This window comes from Cololabis saira, chromosome 1, assembly GCF_033807715.1.
Source record: "Cololabis saira isolate AMF1-May2022 chromosome 1, fColSai1.1, whole genome shotgun sequence".
Lineage (NCBI taxonomy): Eukaryota > Metazoa > Chordata > Actinopteri > Beloniformes > Belonidae > Cololabis > Cololabis saira.
Genome location: NC_084587.1, coordinates 37,892,932 through 37,911,910, shown reverse-complemented (window position 1 = coordinate 37,911,910; position 18,979 = coordinate 37,892,932). Strand labels below are relative to the sequence as shown.

General features: G+C 40.2%; 1 protein-coding gene across 5 annotated transcripts in view; it reads right to left on the bottom strand.

The window, feature by feature from the left end:
- The window catches only part of LOC133444451 (nucleosome-remodeling factor subunit BPTF-like), a 51,815-nt gene that overhangs the window by 25,128 nt on the left and 7,708 nt on the right, over positions 1–18,979 (bottom strand). For 4 of the 5 annotated variants that reach the window (XM_061722271.1, XM_061722251.1, XM_061722265.1 and 1 more), the window contains exons 3-19: positions 18,071–18,122; positions 17,616–17,784; positions 13,911–14,162; positions 12,416–12,613; positions 11,451–11,618; positions 11,023–11,198; positions 10,598–10,777; positions 9,473–9,654; positions 9,177–9,308; positions 8,446–8,575; positions 7,835–7,970; positions 7,114–7,401; positions 4,809–6,864; positions 1,776–1,900; positions 900–1,028; positions 646–796; positions 213–252 (exon numbers count right to left, since the gene is read on the bottom strand). In XM_061722271.1, coding sequence (XP_061578255.1) covers positions 213–252; positions 646–796; positions 900–1,028; positions 1,776–1,900; positions 4,809–6,864; positions 7,114–7,401; positions 7,835–7,970; positions 8,446–8,575; positions 9,177–9,308; positions 9,473–9,654; positions 10,598–10,777; positions 11,023–11,198; positions 11,451–11,618; positions 12,416–12,613; positions 13,911–14,162; positions 17,616–17,784; positions 18,071–18,122 — 4,564 coding nt within the window. The remainder of the gene's footprint in view (positions 1–212; positions 253–645; positions 797–899; positions 1,029–1,775; positions 1,901–4,808; positions 6,865–7,113; positions 7,402–7,834; positions 7,971–8,445; positions 8,576–9,176; positions 9,309–9,472; positions 9,655–10,597; positions 10,778–11,022; positions 11,199–11,450; positions 11,619–12,415; positions 12,614–13,910; positions 14,163–17,615; positions 17,785–18,070; positions 18,123–18,979) is intronic. The other variant, XM_061722281.1, reaches the window with a different exon arrangement.

The window sequence follows — 18,979 nt, the reverse complement described above, 5'->3', positions numbered from 1 at the left end:
TGAGATGATAAATATCATGGTCAGCAGAGAAATACAGGCATAAAGAATGGTTCATGCTCTTAAATGAAAAGCCAACACATTCATTATCAAATCATGCGTCATCCCTCTTATAAAACATCTCACAAATAACTCGTACTATAATTCTGCTTGAATTAAATCAATCTTCCTGATAAAAAAGAAAAAACATTTTGGTTGAGTTGAAGCACACTCACTTTGGCCTGCTCTGCTGCCTGAGCTTTCTCTTTCTCCACCCTGTAAAATGAACAAAGACGGTTTCACATTTTCACATTTGCAACACATCGGATTACTTTTCGACGTTGAATAGAGAAAAAAAGAGAAGTTACATCCCAGTGATCTAAAATACCAAAAACTGTTTTTAGTATAAGCAACAATGAGAGTTAGGATGAGCAAGGGTAAATAACACAGGTTACAAATATTCTAGCAATATTTTTAGAAGGCCTCCATTCCCAAACCAGTTTGACATGAAAAAGGTCAGTTTGATCGAGCAGATCCTGAATAACATACAACTCTTCCGTGTGACATGTACAATTATGTTATAATTTACAAACCAGTCTGGCCGATTTCACAGTGGAAGCTACAAAGCAGGTGTAAGCATAAAATAGGTGTTCAATGAGACAATCTGACCTTTCTGAAAAGGCCCTGATCTCCCAGAGGTCCAGCTCCTCTTCAGGCACCCAGGTCTCAATCACCACTGGTCCCGTCTGTTTGGCGGGCTCTGGCTTCTTAGGCCGTAAGGCACTGGAGCGCAGACCTTTCCTCTGAGGTGTGTGCGTTTCTGGCAGATCAAATCGGTAAATGCATGGATACATTTAGGACAAAAAAGTGACATTTCCAGCAGAGCAGAGATCTTACACTCGGCTACAAAATTAGCATTTTACCTTTTGGGGTCTCAGGCACTCCCAGGGGGCAGATGATTTTACGGATGCAGTACTCTGAGCGAATGCCGTAGGGACCCACATCACGGCGCTTTATAATCTCAGTGGTGGTGATTTCAGTGTCTGATGTCTCTGCAGCGAGCGGGGACAGAGTTGAGGAGGATGGTCGAAAAGAAACAAAAAAAAAAAACACTCCGACATAAAACAGCAAAACCCAGACTGAGGGGAAATTATTTTGCCCTATTTTTATTTATTTTTTTATCCAAATATGGATAAAGTTGAGAACCCAACAACAGGAAAAAGTACAGTTAACCTTTATTAATTTATTTCACCATCAAGGTGGAGAAACAGAAACTGCCCCGGCTTTCAACATATGTGTGAAAATTAATTTAGAAGAGAAAGCAAACATAAATACCATTGAAAATAAAACACATAGGGATGAGCCAGATTATGGGCGATTTGATAAGACTCTAATGGAGAAAGGAAAAAGAAAAAAAAAAAAAAAAAAAAAAAAAGAGTGATATCCCTCTCCCGGGAAAGCACAACCCTGGGTTTCAGACACGCCCAACCAGGAGCGGGTCTTGAGCCGACCTAGGACCACTTCAGTGTCCTTAAAGAAGCGTTGCAATGGTAGCCGGGGAGAGGGAGACCAAGGCCTCTTTGATTAGCTTGTGGCTCCCACAAACCAAACCCAGATAAGTAAAGGTAATGAATGGACATATGGAAAAAAACAAAACAAAACAAAACAAGCATTCATCAAATAAAATACACATATGTCCAGATGTTAGAACTGATCTGATCAATTCTTCAGGAGTTTCCAAATAGTTCCCTTTCCTTCCTGGATGAATAAAAACTTTATTGTGATAGTAGATAGCACACCTGTACGTGTGGTGCCGACTGCTGCAGATGGCTTGACAGCCATGTCGTCCCATCTCAGACAAGCCCAAAGGAGCCTCAGCATGAGGCTCACTCCCGCCAGAGACTTCACTGTCTGCAGTCGGTACCTGGAAGTTTAATACCAGAGGTTTTGGACATAAATAAAAACACAAGTATGTCTCTCCAGAGCTCCAGAGAGTGTTTCTTATGTGCAGTTTGTTGCAAGTTATATTTTCTCTGTCAGCTATTACAGGTAAAGTTTCTGCAATTCAGCAGCATCATAGCTACTCGTTCAGATGCAGAAACACATTTAAATACAATCATGGAGCCTAAAGAAACAGAGCAAAAACACACTGAAGAAGTTGCTAATGCAGAATTCCCTCCATGGCCATTTCCATCTAACCAACAGAACGACCGGTTTCTATTTTTCATAAATCATTATATGTAGTAATGTGGATGTGGGAACAGTATTATTGCTCGCTAAAGTACCTGTCAAATAGCAAATTTAATTCACGCAGTTCCAACTGGAAGCTTGTGCATATTTCATTTGGACCTTTTTAATTTACATGACTAGAATGAAAAACATCCCAAAGGAAGGCATGCATCTTGCTTGCATCATTTTGGCAGAGAATGCTCTTTTGACAAAGAATGTTTGCGCTGAGACCTGGTTATTCAAAACATCTTGAACATCTACAAAAACATGGTCATCCTAAGGCTGCGAGTGTGTACGGGGTTTGGTAGATTTTCCTTTTCTGGTGTGTAACCACAGGCGGACAAATATGCATGAGCTGCAGGGCTTGGTCAGTACACTAAGTGAACATCATGACACCTCTCCAACCACCGGATGATTCACGTCTGCTTCGGAACTCTGAGGTCTGGTCGAAATAACTATACGTCCCTGTGTGACACCAGTCTGAGAGCTACGGCATCCTCCTAAGCCAAAGCCACAAATGGCAGATGGGGAGGGAGAAGACATGATGAACGATAAATCAGCACAGGATACGGCACTGTGACAAAACCAGAGAGGATTTAAACCTGAATGACGAAACAGAATAATAGTCGCCTTAACGCTGTTTGCTTTAAAATACCGCTAATGCCTTTTTAAAGTTTAGCTGCTAAAGAACTGCACATCTAATTTTTTAATTAAACGCCATTAACTAAATTAAGTGTAGTGAAGCAGCCAATTCCCGCAACATGAGGAGGAACAACAAAAGGAAATCTGTCCAGAAGTTGCTGGGAAACTGATTTACCTCTCACTTAAATGTATGTTTAACTCTCTCTCAGTGAAATTGGCTTCTCAAATTACACACAAAAAAACTTAATTAGCCCTAAAGGGAAATTAGATGTCATGATTTAAGTATCTTTAAAGAGTCATAGTAGAGGTTTATGCTGTGAGCAGGAAAGAGCGGTCAGTGAATCACTGATAAGTGTCATCACTGAATGGGTTTGGTTTCTGCAGTTCTGTCAGACCCACCCGTCAGTGTCAACGAAACAAGACAGATAAACAACCCTACAGGAAGGAATATAATAATGTATTTCAAGTTGATATTTCTCTTCCTGCCTGAAGTCTTCAGTTTCCAGCGCTGAACGATGATGCATAAGATTCACTATCATCATAAAAAGGTCAGCTGTTAAAACCTGTGATCTTATTCTGTTTTAAGAGCGTTTCCACCGCTACTGTATCGACTTGTGATGCTTCGGGAAACAATAAAGCCGTCAGTCCTCAGATGGAGAACATGGTCCACATCAAGAACAGTCTCTGTCAATAATAAATATCAAAAGATGGTTGTAAACATTGCTGATATTTAAGAGGATGGTAACACCATAAACAGCACACAGTCTTGCAGGAATTAGTTTCAGAGCGATCTGATGAATCGCTGTTGGAACTGAGAAGAATGATCTCCCTCTCCTCTGCGGTGCTGGACGATGGAAATCTACAAGGCTTTCATCCACCCCCGTTGTTATTTAAATTATGTTTAGGATGTACAGATAAATATGTAATCATGTAATAGACATGTTTGTGGCATCTGCTGTTTCTAAGTACCTCTTAAATGTAAACTTCTTAATGGTGTAGTGATTCTCAACTGATGGGGGGTGTGGGGTGTGGACCTTTGTCTCAGCAGGTTAAAGTTACATATATTCCAATTATTTTAGAAAATACTTGTCAGTTGTTAACATTTTTTATTTCGTGTATTCTGCAGGAAAACACTAACAGAGTCAGTTTAAAATAGTTTTTCCATACATTTTTTGTTGTCAGTCTTTTGTTTAAAGCTTGATAAAATGACTGAATGGTTTTATGGAGATTGTCACATAACGGGCACTTTTTTTGCTTCACATTTGCTCATGAAAGGACCATTAAGTCTGTACAATTTGAGGTTTAAACTGCACCATATTTTCATTAAATACATTTGAGAACTATAAAAATGTTCCATGATTTGGGTGGCAGCTTGTCATTAAGGGGTAATGGTGGGTCCTGAACCCAGACCCACCATTACCTCTGGTGTAGTAGACACATTCCCTTCAGAACCAAGCTCTTCTATAGGTAAGCACTTATAAATAGGCTGAATATCAAAGATTTGACTGAAAACTGTTCATAGAAAAAGATGCCACATTAGCTGCAACACACTGCCAAGCAGCCTTTGGTGCTAGCTCTGAAGCCTGATCTGTCTGATGTTCTTTGATAATTGCCATCATGTCATCAAACTCATTCAGTTCAATTCAAAATTAAAAAAAAAAAAATGTAATTACATTTTTTTTTTAATTTTCCCAAAGGGAAATTAGTACTTCTTTATAGAATTAGTTAATACTAACATGAACAAAGTTATGTATAAATCTGAAAATACAGCTCTTTTCTCTAGTTCGCATGGCCAAAATCCAGTTTGGAGTCTGGATGCAGCTGGAGCGGGCAGTGTGTTGTGGTGACACTTTTTTGTATTTGTAATATTTATAATATAAGTAATTGTTCAGGTTATTTATCTTGTATGGATGGCCCCTTAAAAACGAAATGAGAAAGCTGAAACGAGACCATAAACCTACCTCCAAGTGATGCCAAATGTGGGACGAGGTGAAGGATATGGCCAGATATCCTGCGATGGCTTGGCGTTGTAACTAAATATGCCAACCTCGCGGAATCCGCCTCGTCTCGCCAGCACCTTCAAATCGTCATGGGGTAGGACGAAAATACTCCTCCGGTTGCTCTTGGTGACAAACTTGCGGTAAGAAGGCAGTGCTGTGTCAGAGCGCATCTTCTTGGTCCGGGAGAATTTGAGAAGACGCACTCGGCCCCTCGTGGCTGAAGAGTTTTCGTGGCACACAGTGATGGATGACGCCGAGGTTTTACCACTGGCATCAGTTGCCACCTCAGTCTTAGAGGCTGAGAGTGTCGTTTTCTCTTCTTGTGTTACTATTTCACCCTGACTGTCTCCTGACTGACCATCGAACACAGAGGAACATAGTTTGGTCACTGTTGTTTTGGTCATGGTAGAAAGGGTAGACACTGCACTGCTCTCCGTCGCCACTACAGGTGTTGCTGATTCTCTGGATGTTTGCAGTGACACATTAGCTACCCTCTTCTGAGTGGAGACGACCGTGGTGGTGCTGGTGGAAGTAGTGGTTACCGTGGTGGTGATGATGGTCTTGAACGGTTCTGCTGACTTGCTGTTATTGTTCTCCTCTGTGAAGTCGTCGCTCAGACTAGACTCCTCTGCAGAGGGAATAGGGGAAGGGGCCATCCTTATGATCTTGACTGGAGGACTGGGTTTGGGCTCCACAGAATGAAACGCTGAAGTGCTGTTGTGCTGCAGTGTGCTCTGAGCGTTAGCTCCAAATGGAACCAAGTTGTTGTCACACCTTGACATCTTCAGCGGAGGTTTGTAATCCTGATCCGATACCATTTTCTTACCATCTACATTTGAATCCAGACTTGGGGCTTGCCCCTTAATCTCTTCAGTGTCATTTTCTGGGGTGAAATCTCCGTTGACTAAAGGCTTTTTCTGCACGTCGTCTCTCAATGAGACAACCGGCCTTTGGTCCTCAGCTTTACCGGTGCTGGTCGACTTGGGCTGGAGCCTGACTGTGAGCACACCGTTATTTGAGCTCATTATAGAATTGCCCAAAGTACTTTCACTTTCCAAACCATCATTACCATTTACCTGAGGTAGAGGAGGAGCTGGCTTGGAAATGCCATCACTAATAATGTTACCAAGCTCAAAGCCCTGCATGTTTTTCTGGTCCTCCTCGGGCCCTAAACCATTCTTCTCCAAGTCCAAGCCCACAGAGCTCATAGTTTCTGGATTTTGCTCAACAGGTTTAAAGGCCGGTGTGTTTTGACTGTGTTTTTGGTTAAGTTCACTTGAAAGTGTCCTCACAGAGTCAGACCCTGCATTTTCAGTACGTTCAGCCTGGGTTACATCTGATGCAATGCAGACTGTTTGATGCTCTAAAGAGCCACACATTCCCCCAGCAGCCGTCTTTTGCGCACCAGGTAGTTTGACACCATCTTGCCCTGAACAATCTGAACTTATTTCTTTTTGCCCCGTAGTCCTTTCCTCCACAATTTGGGGGACAGAGGAAATTTGATTCCCTGGTGAATCATAATTTTCACCTGTACTGCAACTGTCTTTGGCTGTGGATTTTGAAACAACGGTAGGAGGAGTGCTAGAGAGTTCAGTCCGCCTATCTCCATCTTCTTGTCCTCCACCTCCTCCTGCTTTTGGAATTTGGGTCGGAGAAGATTTATCCTCCAGTTTCACAGTGTCACAAAGTGGGAGCTGTGCCTGTGCAGGAACATGGGACTTGAGGGGTGACTGCAGCTGAACCGAAGGGCTCAGAGCCGGTATTGAACATGATGAAACTGGTGTATCCCCCAGGGGTTTGGATGCAGACACCTGCTGTCTTTGCCTCTCTTCAATCATGTGCTGCTTGACTCTGCGCTCCAGCAGGATGTCCAGCTTGGAGGCCTTTGCCTTCCTCTTGTATGCGATGCGGGTGAGGAAGCCCTTACTGACATCAACAACATCGTAGTTGAAGGGCCGCTGAGGACTTTCTGTCGGCTCCTCTTTCAGGGACGCATCCTCCCCCTGAATATCAGACACTGGAGACACAATAAATTCAAGCGTTAATTCCAATAAACGTAAAAGTAAAGCATTTCACTACACTCTTTTTACAATGTCTCAAAACAATTTGAAGTTGGTTATTCAGGTTTGTTACATATAAAAACGGCGTAACTTGTGAGAAATCCTCTCATTAATCACTCAATCATTTTGCTTTCTTTAAGCAAATATGTTTCAGCTGATGTGAAAGACCACTCATATTCTACATGCATCTGAAAACAACAACATACTCTTCTCTTCTTTTGACGTAGAGTCTGTAGGATCTCCTTCAATCTTTGCAGGCGATATGTCTGCTGGCAAAATCTCCTTCTTGTTGTCTCTTCCCTCCTGCCCTTCTTTCTTCTCCTCCTCTGGCTTCTCATCAGTCTGCATGTTTTCAGCAGGTGGCTCGGGTGGACAGGTAGAGCCTTGATCTTTTGCTTCACTGCTTGAAGCAGCAGCAACCGCAGCTTCTGGTGCAACCGGGCTATGCCTCTGGCTCAAGTCCAGCAGGGTACATTTCTTCCCAAGCTTAGCATCTGACGAAAAACAGATGACAGGATGTTTTAGTTTCCGAATTGGTTGAATAAAGAAAATTATTCACAACTGTGATATTAGGTATTCTTACGAAGACATAATTTACTGAACTACAAAAACATTTGAAAGAATTATAAGCAATTAAAAAGGGTAACAAGCCGTAAGTAGGGAAATCAGGAATCCAGTCTGCTTTAACTGGCGTTTTGATGAATAAACTCAACCTTTCCAAATTTGGGCATATCCAAGTAGATTTAACAGCTCTTCAGAAGAAATAATAATACACGGACATAAGATCCAAAGAAACATAACTGCTGTCCACAAACCAGCATTATGACATCATTACTATAAATGAGACGTTAACCGTTTCATCAAATCCAAGAAACTCTCATCTGAATGGCTTAAACTTTTTGGAGCTGTAACCCTCCTGATCCAGACCTTCCAGTTCTTTGCGGTAGTTGACGTTGGTGTTGCCGGGAACCTTGGGGACAAACCGGGGCACATAAGTCTTACTGATCCAGCTCCAGCCGCCATAACCTGTAACGCGGTACTCCTCTCCTTTCTGCTTCCACACCTTCATATCAGATGAGAAATGAAAAAAAAAAGAAGAAAAACATAAATAGGATAAACATAAATCAGAAGACAACAAAACATTTATTGAGAAAGAGAAGGAGTGCCCGCGTAATGAGCATAAAGGTTTGGAGGTCATTCACACACTGGTGGCTAATTGCTGAGGAAATGACTCACAGCAGTGCTGAACGTGCTGTATCAAAGAGCCCTTGATGGGCACTCAAGCTCAACAGACACATGATTGTTACCCAACGCAGTGACTCATTCAGGCTTTACTGTGGACGTAGATTACACTAAATCATTACAAGCCCTAAACGTTAATCAGTTTTTGTTTTACATTGTATTAGCTCGGATGACAGATTGGGAAAGTTAGATGATGGTATTATAAATCAAAATTTGCTCATTTCACTTCCTTTTATAGGGCTTAAGAGTTAAAATTTTGCTAAACTTTAAGCTGTGAGAGCATGAATGTCACCAACCTGGTGCTTAATGGGAAAGGTGTACTTGACCCAGGTTGCTTGTTGCATTGTCTCTTCATCCTCCAGCTTCTTTTCCCTCTTCTTCACTTTCTCTTTCTCCTCACGCTCCATGGAAGTCATGCGGTTTAACCTGGTAATTAGACAATAAGTCACTTTTAGACAATCGCAGATTGAGATTCCTATGAAATGCTTCACAATGTGCTGAACAGACAACACGGTTGGTATGCTAGCCAAAGATTTATAAGAAAATACTACTCATACCAATGAATATATTTCTCTAACTTGCAGACTTGTCAATCAAGTCTCTGAAATGCAGGTTTTTCTCTCGTTTGCTTTGATGCTTATAGTTGAGATATATATATATATATATATATATATATATATATATATATATATATATACGCACGGATCTTAACCTGTGAAATCTTGAACAATCTCCTCTTTAAAAGAGGCCTTCTGGCAGTAGCGCAGTAGCAGAGGCAGAGGTGGGTGGTGCTGGTGTCAGACCTGCAGTCCAAATATTATGCCACAACTAGGGTGGGCCTTTTGATCTGATCTGGTTATGATCAGAGCTGGCTTCTTAAATGTCCATCTCCTGCGTACGTGCACTGAATGCTTGCTTGAGTTTAAACGATTGGGCCTTAAAGCTTTGTCAGTGAAATTACATCACTATATAAAAATTCAGAATGTTTCCAGCACATATACCCAGATAATGTAGGGTATTCATCTACCTGGTGTGGCCGAGTGAGTCTTTCCAGATGGGCAGCATAGCCACAGGTTTGATGGCACACTCCAGGATGGCCAGAGCCAGTGCAAACTCTCTGGCCTTACTGCACATCTGAACTGCTTTGATCCAATTGGTCCTTTAAGAAAAAATAACAAATACATGGATTAATAGATCATTCATACTAAAAAGCATTACAAACTTTGGATGGTAACAAAAAAGAAGAAAAAAAAGAAGTGATAAATGCTACACATAGCTTTAAAATGCAACTCTGATTCCTCTGTTCTCCAAGCTATGCTATACCTGTGTGAGGTCCAGTTAGGGTGCATGAAAGGTGCTGGGACGTTGTTCTCAAGCTGGATGATGGTGAGTCTTAATGTGGAGATGGTCAAAACCTTAGAGCCATGAATAGACCCATTCCACTTGAACTCTCCTGCAGGCGTCATGCAGAACTTATGAGAGAGATGCCGCCTCTTGTCATGGTCCTAATAAAAAACAAACGGGTAGATTTCAGACAGTAATTCTGCTTAACCTTGTAAGTCAAAGAATATTTATCTTACTCCCTCATTTAAAAGCAGGCTGAAACTGCAACACGCAGGAATATGAAGCCTACCCACTGTCATAAGGTACGCTTCTATTACCTCTAGATTTGCACAAAACCAAATATTGAACAGAAAAATCCTGTAATGGAAACAGCACTAATTTGAAAAAAATTCCCAAATATCGAATAACCCCCTTTTCGCTTCCAGCAGGTGATTTTTCACGTGATTTGATTATCCACTCATCTAAAGTAATCAAAATCATAGTTTCCAGCTGTTTTGGGCCTCATTAATACAGTGTAGTTCTGCTAAAACACAACTTAATCATTATTTTATAACACAAGGGCCTTGCCTCTAAATAATCATTTGAATGATCGTCTGCAGCCTTCATCATCTGGCTATTTTCTCATCATCAGTAGCAGCAAACGCAATCATTTGTCAAAGTTTGAAGGTGTTTTTGTCCATCTTCAAAGTCGTGAGCTTCTTTTTTGTTGTTTTGAAAGGAAGTCTTGTAGAACGAGATACGGAGAGTTACGAAAACTGCGTTTATTTGGAAAAACTCTGTTCAATGGAAACACCGAACCCCTGTAGCGCCGTCTTATTTATAAAGTCGGAGGTTCGATTTTCTTTTGCAGACAAGTGTAATGGAAATGTGTCTCTATAAACAGACAGAGACAGAAGATTAAGGATATATTTTCTATCTTTCAGATGTTTTTTTCATTTCTTCACACATTCCAATTTGACTTGATTCTCTTGGCAATAATGAAAAAGAAAAAAATCTTAAAATCCAAGGGTGGAAAATGAAAAACCACTGGGCCATCTACATGGTGCATTTAACTCCAGACAAATCAGTGACAAAACACAAGCAAAGACGGATGATGCTACTTGCCTCTCTGTGCTGGTGCTTGTTGAGGGCCAGGGCATTGGAGCTGTACTGGTTATGATAGACGCGGTACTTGCCCTCCTGACCAAGCTTGAAGTATTGGATGACGGTGCCCTTCATCACCACATCCTTGCTGCAGCGTGTGCTTACACGGGTGACGTCGCCTTGTGCATTCACTACCAGAACCTATTTTTAAAAGGAAAATCCCCAAATCAAATATCAACGCCATGCAGTTAATAAGTGTGGACGAAGTGTGCCAACTAATCACATCAACTGTGAAACCTTCAGAAACGCTACAATTTCTACTTCATGGTCAATGTTTAGAAATTGTGTTCCTTTTCCTGACAAGCAGCAGGGTTATGAAGTGGCACATGTTATACATTTACAGTATTATCTGTGGACCAGCATAATGTTTTTAAACTGACCCTCACCTCTTTGCCTTCCTTGAAGCCCTTGTTGGCTTCGTGAACGGCAGCTGCAACCTGCTGATTTTTCAGCTGGCTCAGCTTGCTCTCTGGGTTCCTCAGTCGGGTCACCATGCGAGTTGACGAAGATCTCTTACCGCCGAGACCCATCATTTCATTGTTGGCGGAGTCTTTACTGTCCCCTGGAAGCATAATTACTGGTTCAGTCAAAGACAAAAGAAGTGGATATCGCTGCAGAAGTGAAACCTTCTTGAACTAAGGTGATACAAACAGCAAAATCTATTCAAAAGACAAACCAGCAATGCCTGTGCTGCTTTGTAATACAACACAACCTATCGTGTATGTTTGTTTTAAGGTTATGCACATTTTTCATAAAACCATTTCAATATAATTTGCCATATTTTTTATAAAAGAATGTTGTGATTTTATAACACCTGTGTCATCAAAGCTTGCCAGGGACGACTGGGAAGACCTGTCCGCCAAGTCTGGGGGTTCAGGCTGGACGCCGGTTCCCATGCTGCCGTTACTGTTCTCACAGAGCTGGCTTAGGCCGGGGACGCCATCTCCACAGGCAGGGATGGCCTCTGATGACGGGTTTTCTGCTACACATGCAGAATGTCATCATTAGGTTTTATCATTAATATTATTTGCATGTTTCAGCAGTCGTGCGTCCTGTGAAAGGTGAACATTCAGATATATTTTAATAATCAAGTGAACCAGCAAGATGCCTTAGCCCATGTTGCAATGATTAACCCAGAAATGCAATAACAAATAACCAAAGCCAACTAACAAAGAAGTGTTTGTGCATCAGCAAAACAGTAGGCGTTGGTGGAAAAGGTAAACTTACTTGCCCCAGAAAAGTGAGTCTATGGCTCCCTCTGCTGATAAATCATGGGCAATACATGCACTTAGTAACCAGAAAGGATGAGTTGTTTGACAACAACAAGCAGCCACACAAAGCAAGAACAAGGTCTTGTGCACATTTCTCAAAAAAATAAAAGCCTCCAGGAAGTGTTTTTTCTAATGTGAGCCCAATGCCTGGCTGTTCAGGACCGACTCCATTTAGTCATGCAGGTGGTAGATTAAGACGATGCCGTGAACGTAAATCCATAAAATCATGTCAACTTTGCATCCCTTAAGAGAGAAAAAGAAAGCGACTACTAAGAGCTGAAGCACAGAGTGGCTGGAAGGGGTCCACGCTGAAGCCTAAATTCAAGATTCAACACTTTAACTCAAAAGCCAGCAGATGGAATGAGAGCTACATGCAAAGAAGCAGAAGCACCAAAGCACTGATAGAATATGGTGAAAAAAATCCACCCAAGTGAAGTTGCAGACTGTGGCAGTACAAAGGATTTCCAGGAAAATAAGGCCAATTCCCCTCTTAAGTGTTTCTGTATACCTTCAGTGCTGTTAGACACCTCCACATGGGAGCTTCCCTCTGTACCAGCTTGTACAGAGGAAGCTGGGAGCTTTGGAGACACAGTGGACAGACTACAGCTCAGAGAGGAGCTTTGCACTGGAGAACAGGTTCCTGGAAGTGTGGGTTCGTCTGAGATACCAATGCGGCCTTCTTGGCCTGTGGGTGGAGCTTCAGCAGCTACAGATCAACAGCAGCAAAAGTGTGAATATTAATATTAAAGTACATGAGGTGGAAATATCTGAAAATTAAAGCTTGTTTTTTCGGTTTCTTAGCACCACACCTGATATTCGACTTCAAATTATTTATTTTCTCTTTATAAAAAAAAAATAAAAAATTTCCAAAGACAATTTCTACATTTTTTACTTTGAAAAGATTTCCAAAAGACTGCATTTACTCTTGGAGTAAGTCAATCTTAGTCCTTAATTCATTCTAAAATAAACAAAGAAGATGCACCTATCCGGGGTCGACTGTATTCAGCATGCGGATGAACCGCGGCTTTCTGACTGTAAATAAAGAATATATTCTGTATTTTTGTCACGTCTTTCCACCGGGTCATCTTCTTGTCACGTGGGATCCCGCTGGTAAACGATGCTACAAGTGTTGCTACAAGATTTCTGACGATATTGCAGTGTTGCTCAGTTCGAGAATTAGACTTCATATACTTGTTTAAGTTGCTGGAATAAATTAGTCGTGCTGCTACATTTAGTTGCCACGGAGTGTAGACAATTTTTACAGCAAATGGGCATTTGCATGACATGCTCTTCTCCCACTGAGTCTCTCTGTTTAAGATACTGGAACACATTAGCCGTGCTGCTACCTTTAGGTGTCACGGACCAAAAGGTGAACTTTACAGCTGATAGCAGTTCACACGACATCAGATGCCACAAACACAAACCACTTCCAGACGACTGAAGAGGCCGTGCCTTTTGGGGAACCCTTTACGACGAAAACGATTCATTCGCTTTTAAAATGTTGCAGCATTTATATGTGACCGACTGAAGAGAAGTCACAGAAGGATGTGCCTTTACAGAACTACAGGACTTGTGGGGGCAGTGGTGGTGTCATAATTAAGGAAATTAAAAGGAAAAAAAAAAGTTCTATTTTTATACAAAGCCATTAAGTATGAATTTGAAAGGATAAAACATATTTATTGCCCAGCCCCAACATCACAGTATCACTTAATTAAGATAAAACATTTAATTGAAAATGCATCTTTGTGCAGTTATCCAAAAGTCACTCCTATATGACTTATGTTAAGATGTTCAAATGTCTTCATGTTTTTTTTTAAACCACCATATATTACATACCGAGCCAGACATGGATATAAATCTACATTTATTATTAGTGAGAGCCACATTTTCATTTGACTGTAGAAATAAGGTGGCCATAGTGAAAATAAAAGGCTGCATTATTTATAGTTTTTACTTTGGGATACATGTTTGGTAACATTTTTGTAAAATATAAACATATTTACCTCCAATATTTGCACCATCCTCTGTTTCCTGAGCAGCCTCGTCTTTCGTCTTCGGTTCTTCCGTTAGCAGATCTTTTATCTTGTCCTCCTGAACTCCATTGTTCTTCAGCCTGGCCTCATCATCTTCCTTCACCACATCTACCTCCTGCTTCTCAATTTCCAGCCGTGCTTTCTGGGCCTCCGCAGCAGCCCGTCTTTTAACCTCTTCCAGCTCCTCCTCCTTCTTAGCCCGCAATCGGTCCAAGATCTCCTCTGGACGAAGGTAAGAAGAGGAATCACAACAGTTGTAAGATCCAAAAGAAATGTAAGGGCTAAGCCTAAAAAAAAAAAAAAAAGCCTTACAGGCATGGACAAATGTGTTGGTATCCTTCCATTAGAGAGAAAAAAAACAGTTGTCACTGAGACAACTTGAAACCAACAAAAGCAATAATAAATGATCACTGACATAACACTGACTAATGAAAATCAGACATTACTTTTGAATCGTGTTTCGATAGAATCACAATTCTGGGGTCAAATCTGCTACCCGTCTACATGTGTGGATGTCTCATTGGGAGTTACAGAAATTGTTTGATGGCCACGATTGCTTCAACAGGTTGTGCAACAAAAGATTAAGCTAACGGCTCAATAATTTTTGCCCAGGCCAGTTTCACCCCCCCCCCCCCCCCCCCCCTTCTTAATATTTTATTGAACCAAAATACAAAACAATATATACTTTACAATAGAGTTCAGTAAATTGTTATTCAATGATACTTTTGTCAGCTTCAAGCCATTTCAGTTAACACTGTTTTTTTTCTTCTTTAATGGCAGGATGCCAACAAATTGGTCCACGTGTGCAAAACATGAAAGGCTGGTGGTAAAAAATTACAACAAATACCAGTGGTGCCACTTGGGACACGATTCTTAAACCAGTGGAAGTCATGCACCTCTGACAGCACCTCAAACAGGCTGGAAAATAAGTACGGTATATTACACTTTAAGTCAATTTCGAACCTATTAAAGTCAGGAAAAGCATAATAATAAATATAAACATTTTATTTGTATATTATATAGCAGGAGAAATGTAACAGCCCTACACTTACGCCTTCTGTCAGCTTCATAGATTGAGGCTATTTTGATTTAATTTGCATGAGATCATTTGCAAATACTGTATATTGTCAACATCTATGCTGACTGGAAGTAATCAAATATTTTAATGTACCTCTTAGACCCTACAACAAAGTCAGTCTCTAGCTTTTGGCCAGTTTTCTGATTGGTCATTCTTGTGTGGGAAAGCCTGATGACAGTGACACTACGACATGATCAAACATGTTATTAATACACAATGCAGGTCTGAAAACTACTCTGTGACATTATCGATAATATCGCGTATGAAATTAAAACCATCTTACAACAGAATACAGAGCTGTGTGTGCCATTTATGAAATGACAAGTCAAAAAATAAATGGCTGTTTCATCACTATACTATTCTGTCATCAAGGAGGATTTAAACAAAGCAATAGCACATTCATTCTTGGGAAATATCTGCGTTTGAAATAATCTAAGTGTGTGTCTGTGTGGTACAAATGCTTCATTGGTAGATTTGGGGGTTAAGTAGTTTTTATTTAATACATTGTCGGTTTGTGAGAGTCTGTTTGTTTTGGACATTATAATCAGTGTCATGTGTTCATTCTGCTCTCCTGCTTTCATTTCGGCTGTCTTGCATCTCACAGAACCAATATACAAGATACATATTTTTTATTTTATTTATACAAGAATAAACAGATTGTTCTTTAAACCATGGCTTTTTTCAAATTTTTTTTCTGCTAGTACCCTAAATTAATATTTTGTTAAAAACAACACTGATTTGCAAAGGCAAAGGCAGATTTGCAATATCCTAACAGAGGATTACATGTATGAACCAGAGTCACATATGAGGATATAACAATGCATAACATAACAAAGACTAAGTTCTTATCTTATATAGGGCAGCCATGACATTAAAATATAAAACAAATATGATTTGAACTGAATATAAAAGCCTCTGTTATTTATGCATGGTTTTGATACAGCTGTTTGCAGTCTAAACAGCTTAAACTTACAAATCAGAGCAGGATCCAAAAGCAGAGAGAGGATTTTTCTTTCCACGAAATTAAGTTATTTTTAGGTTTATGACAATTTATATATCCTATTCGCACTGGACTAAAATTACCCCAGGACCTGCAATAGTTCTGAAACTACACCCCGTCATCTGAATTCAGTTCCGCCCATTCAAGCTGGATAAGTGAAGTCTGTGATTTACAGACATTGATCCTGGGTATGACATCGAGGCGTTGCATTTTATAAAACAAGTATGTTTTAATTAGCATTAAATTTGAATATTGAGTTAAAAGCATCTGATTAAACACCCAAGAGTTAGATTTCAGTGACGACACGTCACATTTTGAGAAGTGACAAAATTGGGAAATCAGTCTCGGTTTTAAGATGCCAGTAAACTTAACAATAAACGTAGCCTGGTCTGAAGTTGTTGTTGAAACCTACAAGTTTTGCATTTCAGAGAGGCTTTGAGCTTGATGAAAGATAAGGTTCTGTGCTGCGTGTTGCAGGTGAGATGCATGAAAAGTCTTTTTCTTCTGCTACTGTGTTGTTGTGATGCCTTGACTCTCGTTATTCCTGCTTCTGCGGTCTCGTCACTTCCGGATGGGGGAGTCCCAGGGCCGTCAATAGCTCGGCTAACTGGGGTTTGTGTACACATGCCAGACTAGCTCGAATTAGAGTCGCATTATCTGGCACTAATAGCTTGATTTCAAGAGCTCCAGTTCAGTTCAACTTCGACTACAGCCCAACACTAAGGTGTATACATGGCTTTTAAAAATGAATATCAGTCGGATTAAGGCAATAGTTCGACTTTCTCTTGGTGCATGTAAACGTACTGAATGTCCGAGGCGGAAAATATAGCGCATGCGCCGACCACGTAGGCCATTTCCAGACCCACTGCTCATTTACATGCAAGGATTAGCTTGACTTCAACCACAACTGAATTACCTAAAAGTGTTATTCCTATTATGAGAAGTTTGGTCCAGTTCAATTTCAGCCTGGCTTTTTTAAAATGCTATTTCAGTTAGACTCATTCTAACCAAGAAAAGCAGCAAGACCTCTTCCGTTCAGATGATGTTGCCATGGTGAATCACTTTAATGAAAAGACTCACAGTTGACTGAACCAACTCTAAAAACCTGAGTTGAAACAGAGATGGGAATGGGTTTCCCCTCTCAGGCTTTTTTGACTGAGTTACAGAATATTTTCTTTCTAAAGTACCCCCAAAACTCTTTCCAGGACTATGTTTCTATAGCAAAACAATCTGAATTGTTCACCATAAAAAGTTGTTACAGGATGACACTTCGTTCCATCGACACAAAATTGGCTTAAGACATGCCTCTAACTGCTTTCCTCCAGTGGACCACATACAGGTTACATAAAAATAGTTTGTTTCTATGGCCAGGGCATCTATGACAGGCTTGTATATACGAGTACTGGCAAGAAAGTAGAAAGAAGGAACATGTAAATAAGGTCAAAGATCAACAAACTAATTAAAAAAAAAAAAAAAAAAACAGCCAAGGGGCTATCAAAATCTTTACCCCACTCTTAGCCATGATTAAACTCAGTGACAGAGCATCTCAGATTTACATAGTCTATGCTGTGGAAAAAGAGAAGGTAAAGTTCTTTACCATTCACAGCGGTGAGGAAACACTTGTTGCTGCCACGAGCCTTGTTTGTTAGATCCTCAGAGATGTCCATATGAGAGTGCACCTCATCCCTTATCTCCTCAATGGATGCAAACAGATCAGCCTCCCAATACTCCTTATCCAGGCGTTCTATTAGCTCAGCCAGCTGGACCTGTTGACAGAATTTATGAACAATTTAATACAATATATTACCATCAATATACCACGGTTATGGCAGCTTCACTGGCAAGAGCAGGGAATATTGGGATATTGACAAACTATATATAAGGAAATTTGTGTTTGGTAGATTATTTCTTTGTTAAAATTCTTTAAATGTACATCTTAACATACATTCATTACAACATTTCAGGCATTCAACACATTCTACCCAAAGAATATAATAAATAATACATAGATAGATAAATAAATCAATGAAATCAGGGGAAAAGAACATTTACCTTGGTGCTGTAGTACCAGATAAGTTTTTCCTCCTGCTCACCATCTTCCTCTCTGAAAACAAGACATGAAACAGGTAAAAACGATTAGAATATTAAAGCATAATAAAAATGTGAAGACAAAACCCCTTGGTACATATCACCATCCTAAAAAGCTGGGATTGCAACACTCTTCCGAGGTTGTGCATTATTTCCTTATTTCTCCCTTGCAGTGTTACAGAAAGTTACCAGTGTTAACATCCAGTATAATCTACAGGACTGTCTCAGAAAATTAGAATATTGTGATAAAGTTCTTTATTTTCTGTAATGCAATTAAAAAAATTTAAGATTAAGATTCCCAGAATATTCTAATTTTTTGAGATAGGATATTTTAATTTTCTTAAGCTGTAAGCCATGATCAGCAATATTAAAATAAAAAAAGGCTTGCAATATTTCAGTTGATTTGTAATGAATCCAGAATGTATGACATTTTTGTTTTTGTAATTGCATTACAGAAAATCACAATATTAAAATTCTCTGAGACAGTCCTGTATTTTACAGTAAACCACTGTTCACTGTGTCCACAGTGCACATAAATTAGAGATGCACCGATCGATCGGCAACCGATCGGTATCAGCCTGATAACGGCCCTATCGGTTTTGATCGGAGAGATCGGAAAATAGTTCAAAGCAGGCCGATACGATGGCGTTTACAACAACAAACAACAACAAACCACCGCCAGGCTAGTAAGCTACACTTACTCTTTGTAAGCGAGTCCAAGTCGTCTCTGAGTCTCTAGAGGGTGAAATATTGCATATTGCCTCAGCCTGAAATAAAACAGTCAATTCATGATACTTTCTCATCTCCTATTTTTTATACCTAATAATACAATGTCAGTGTTGTACATGAGACAACACTATTGACGAATTTATA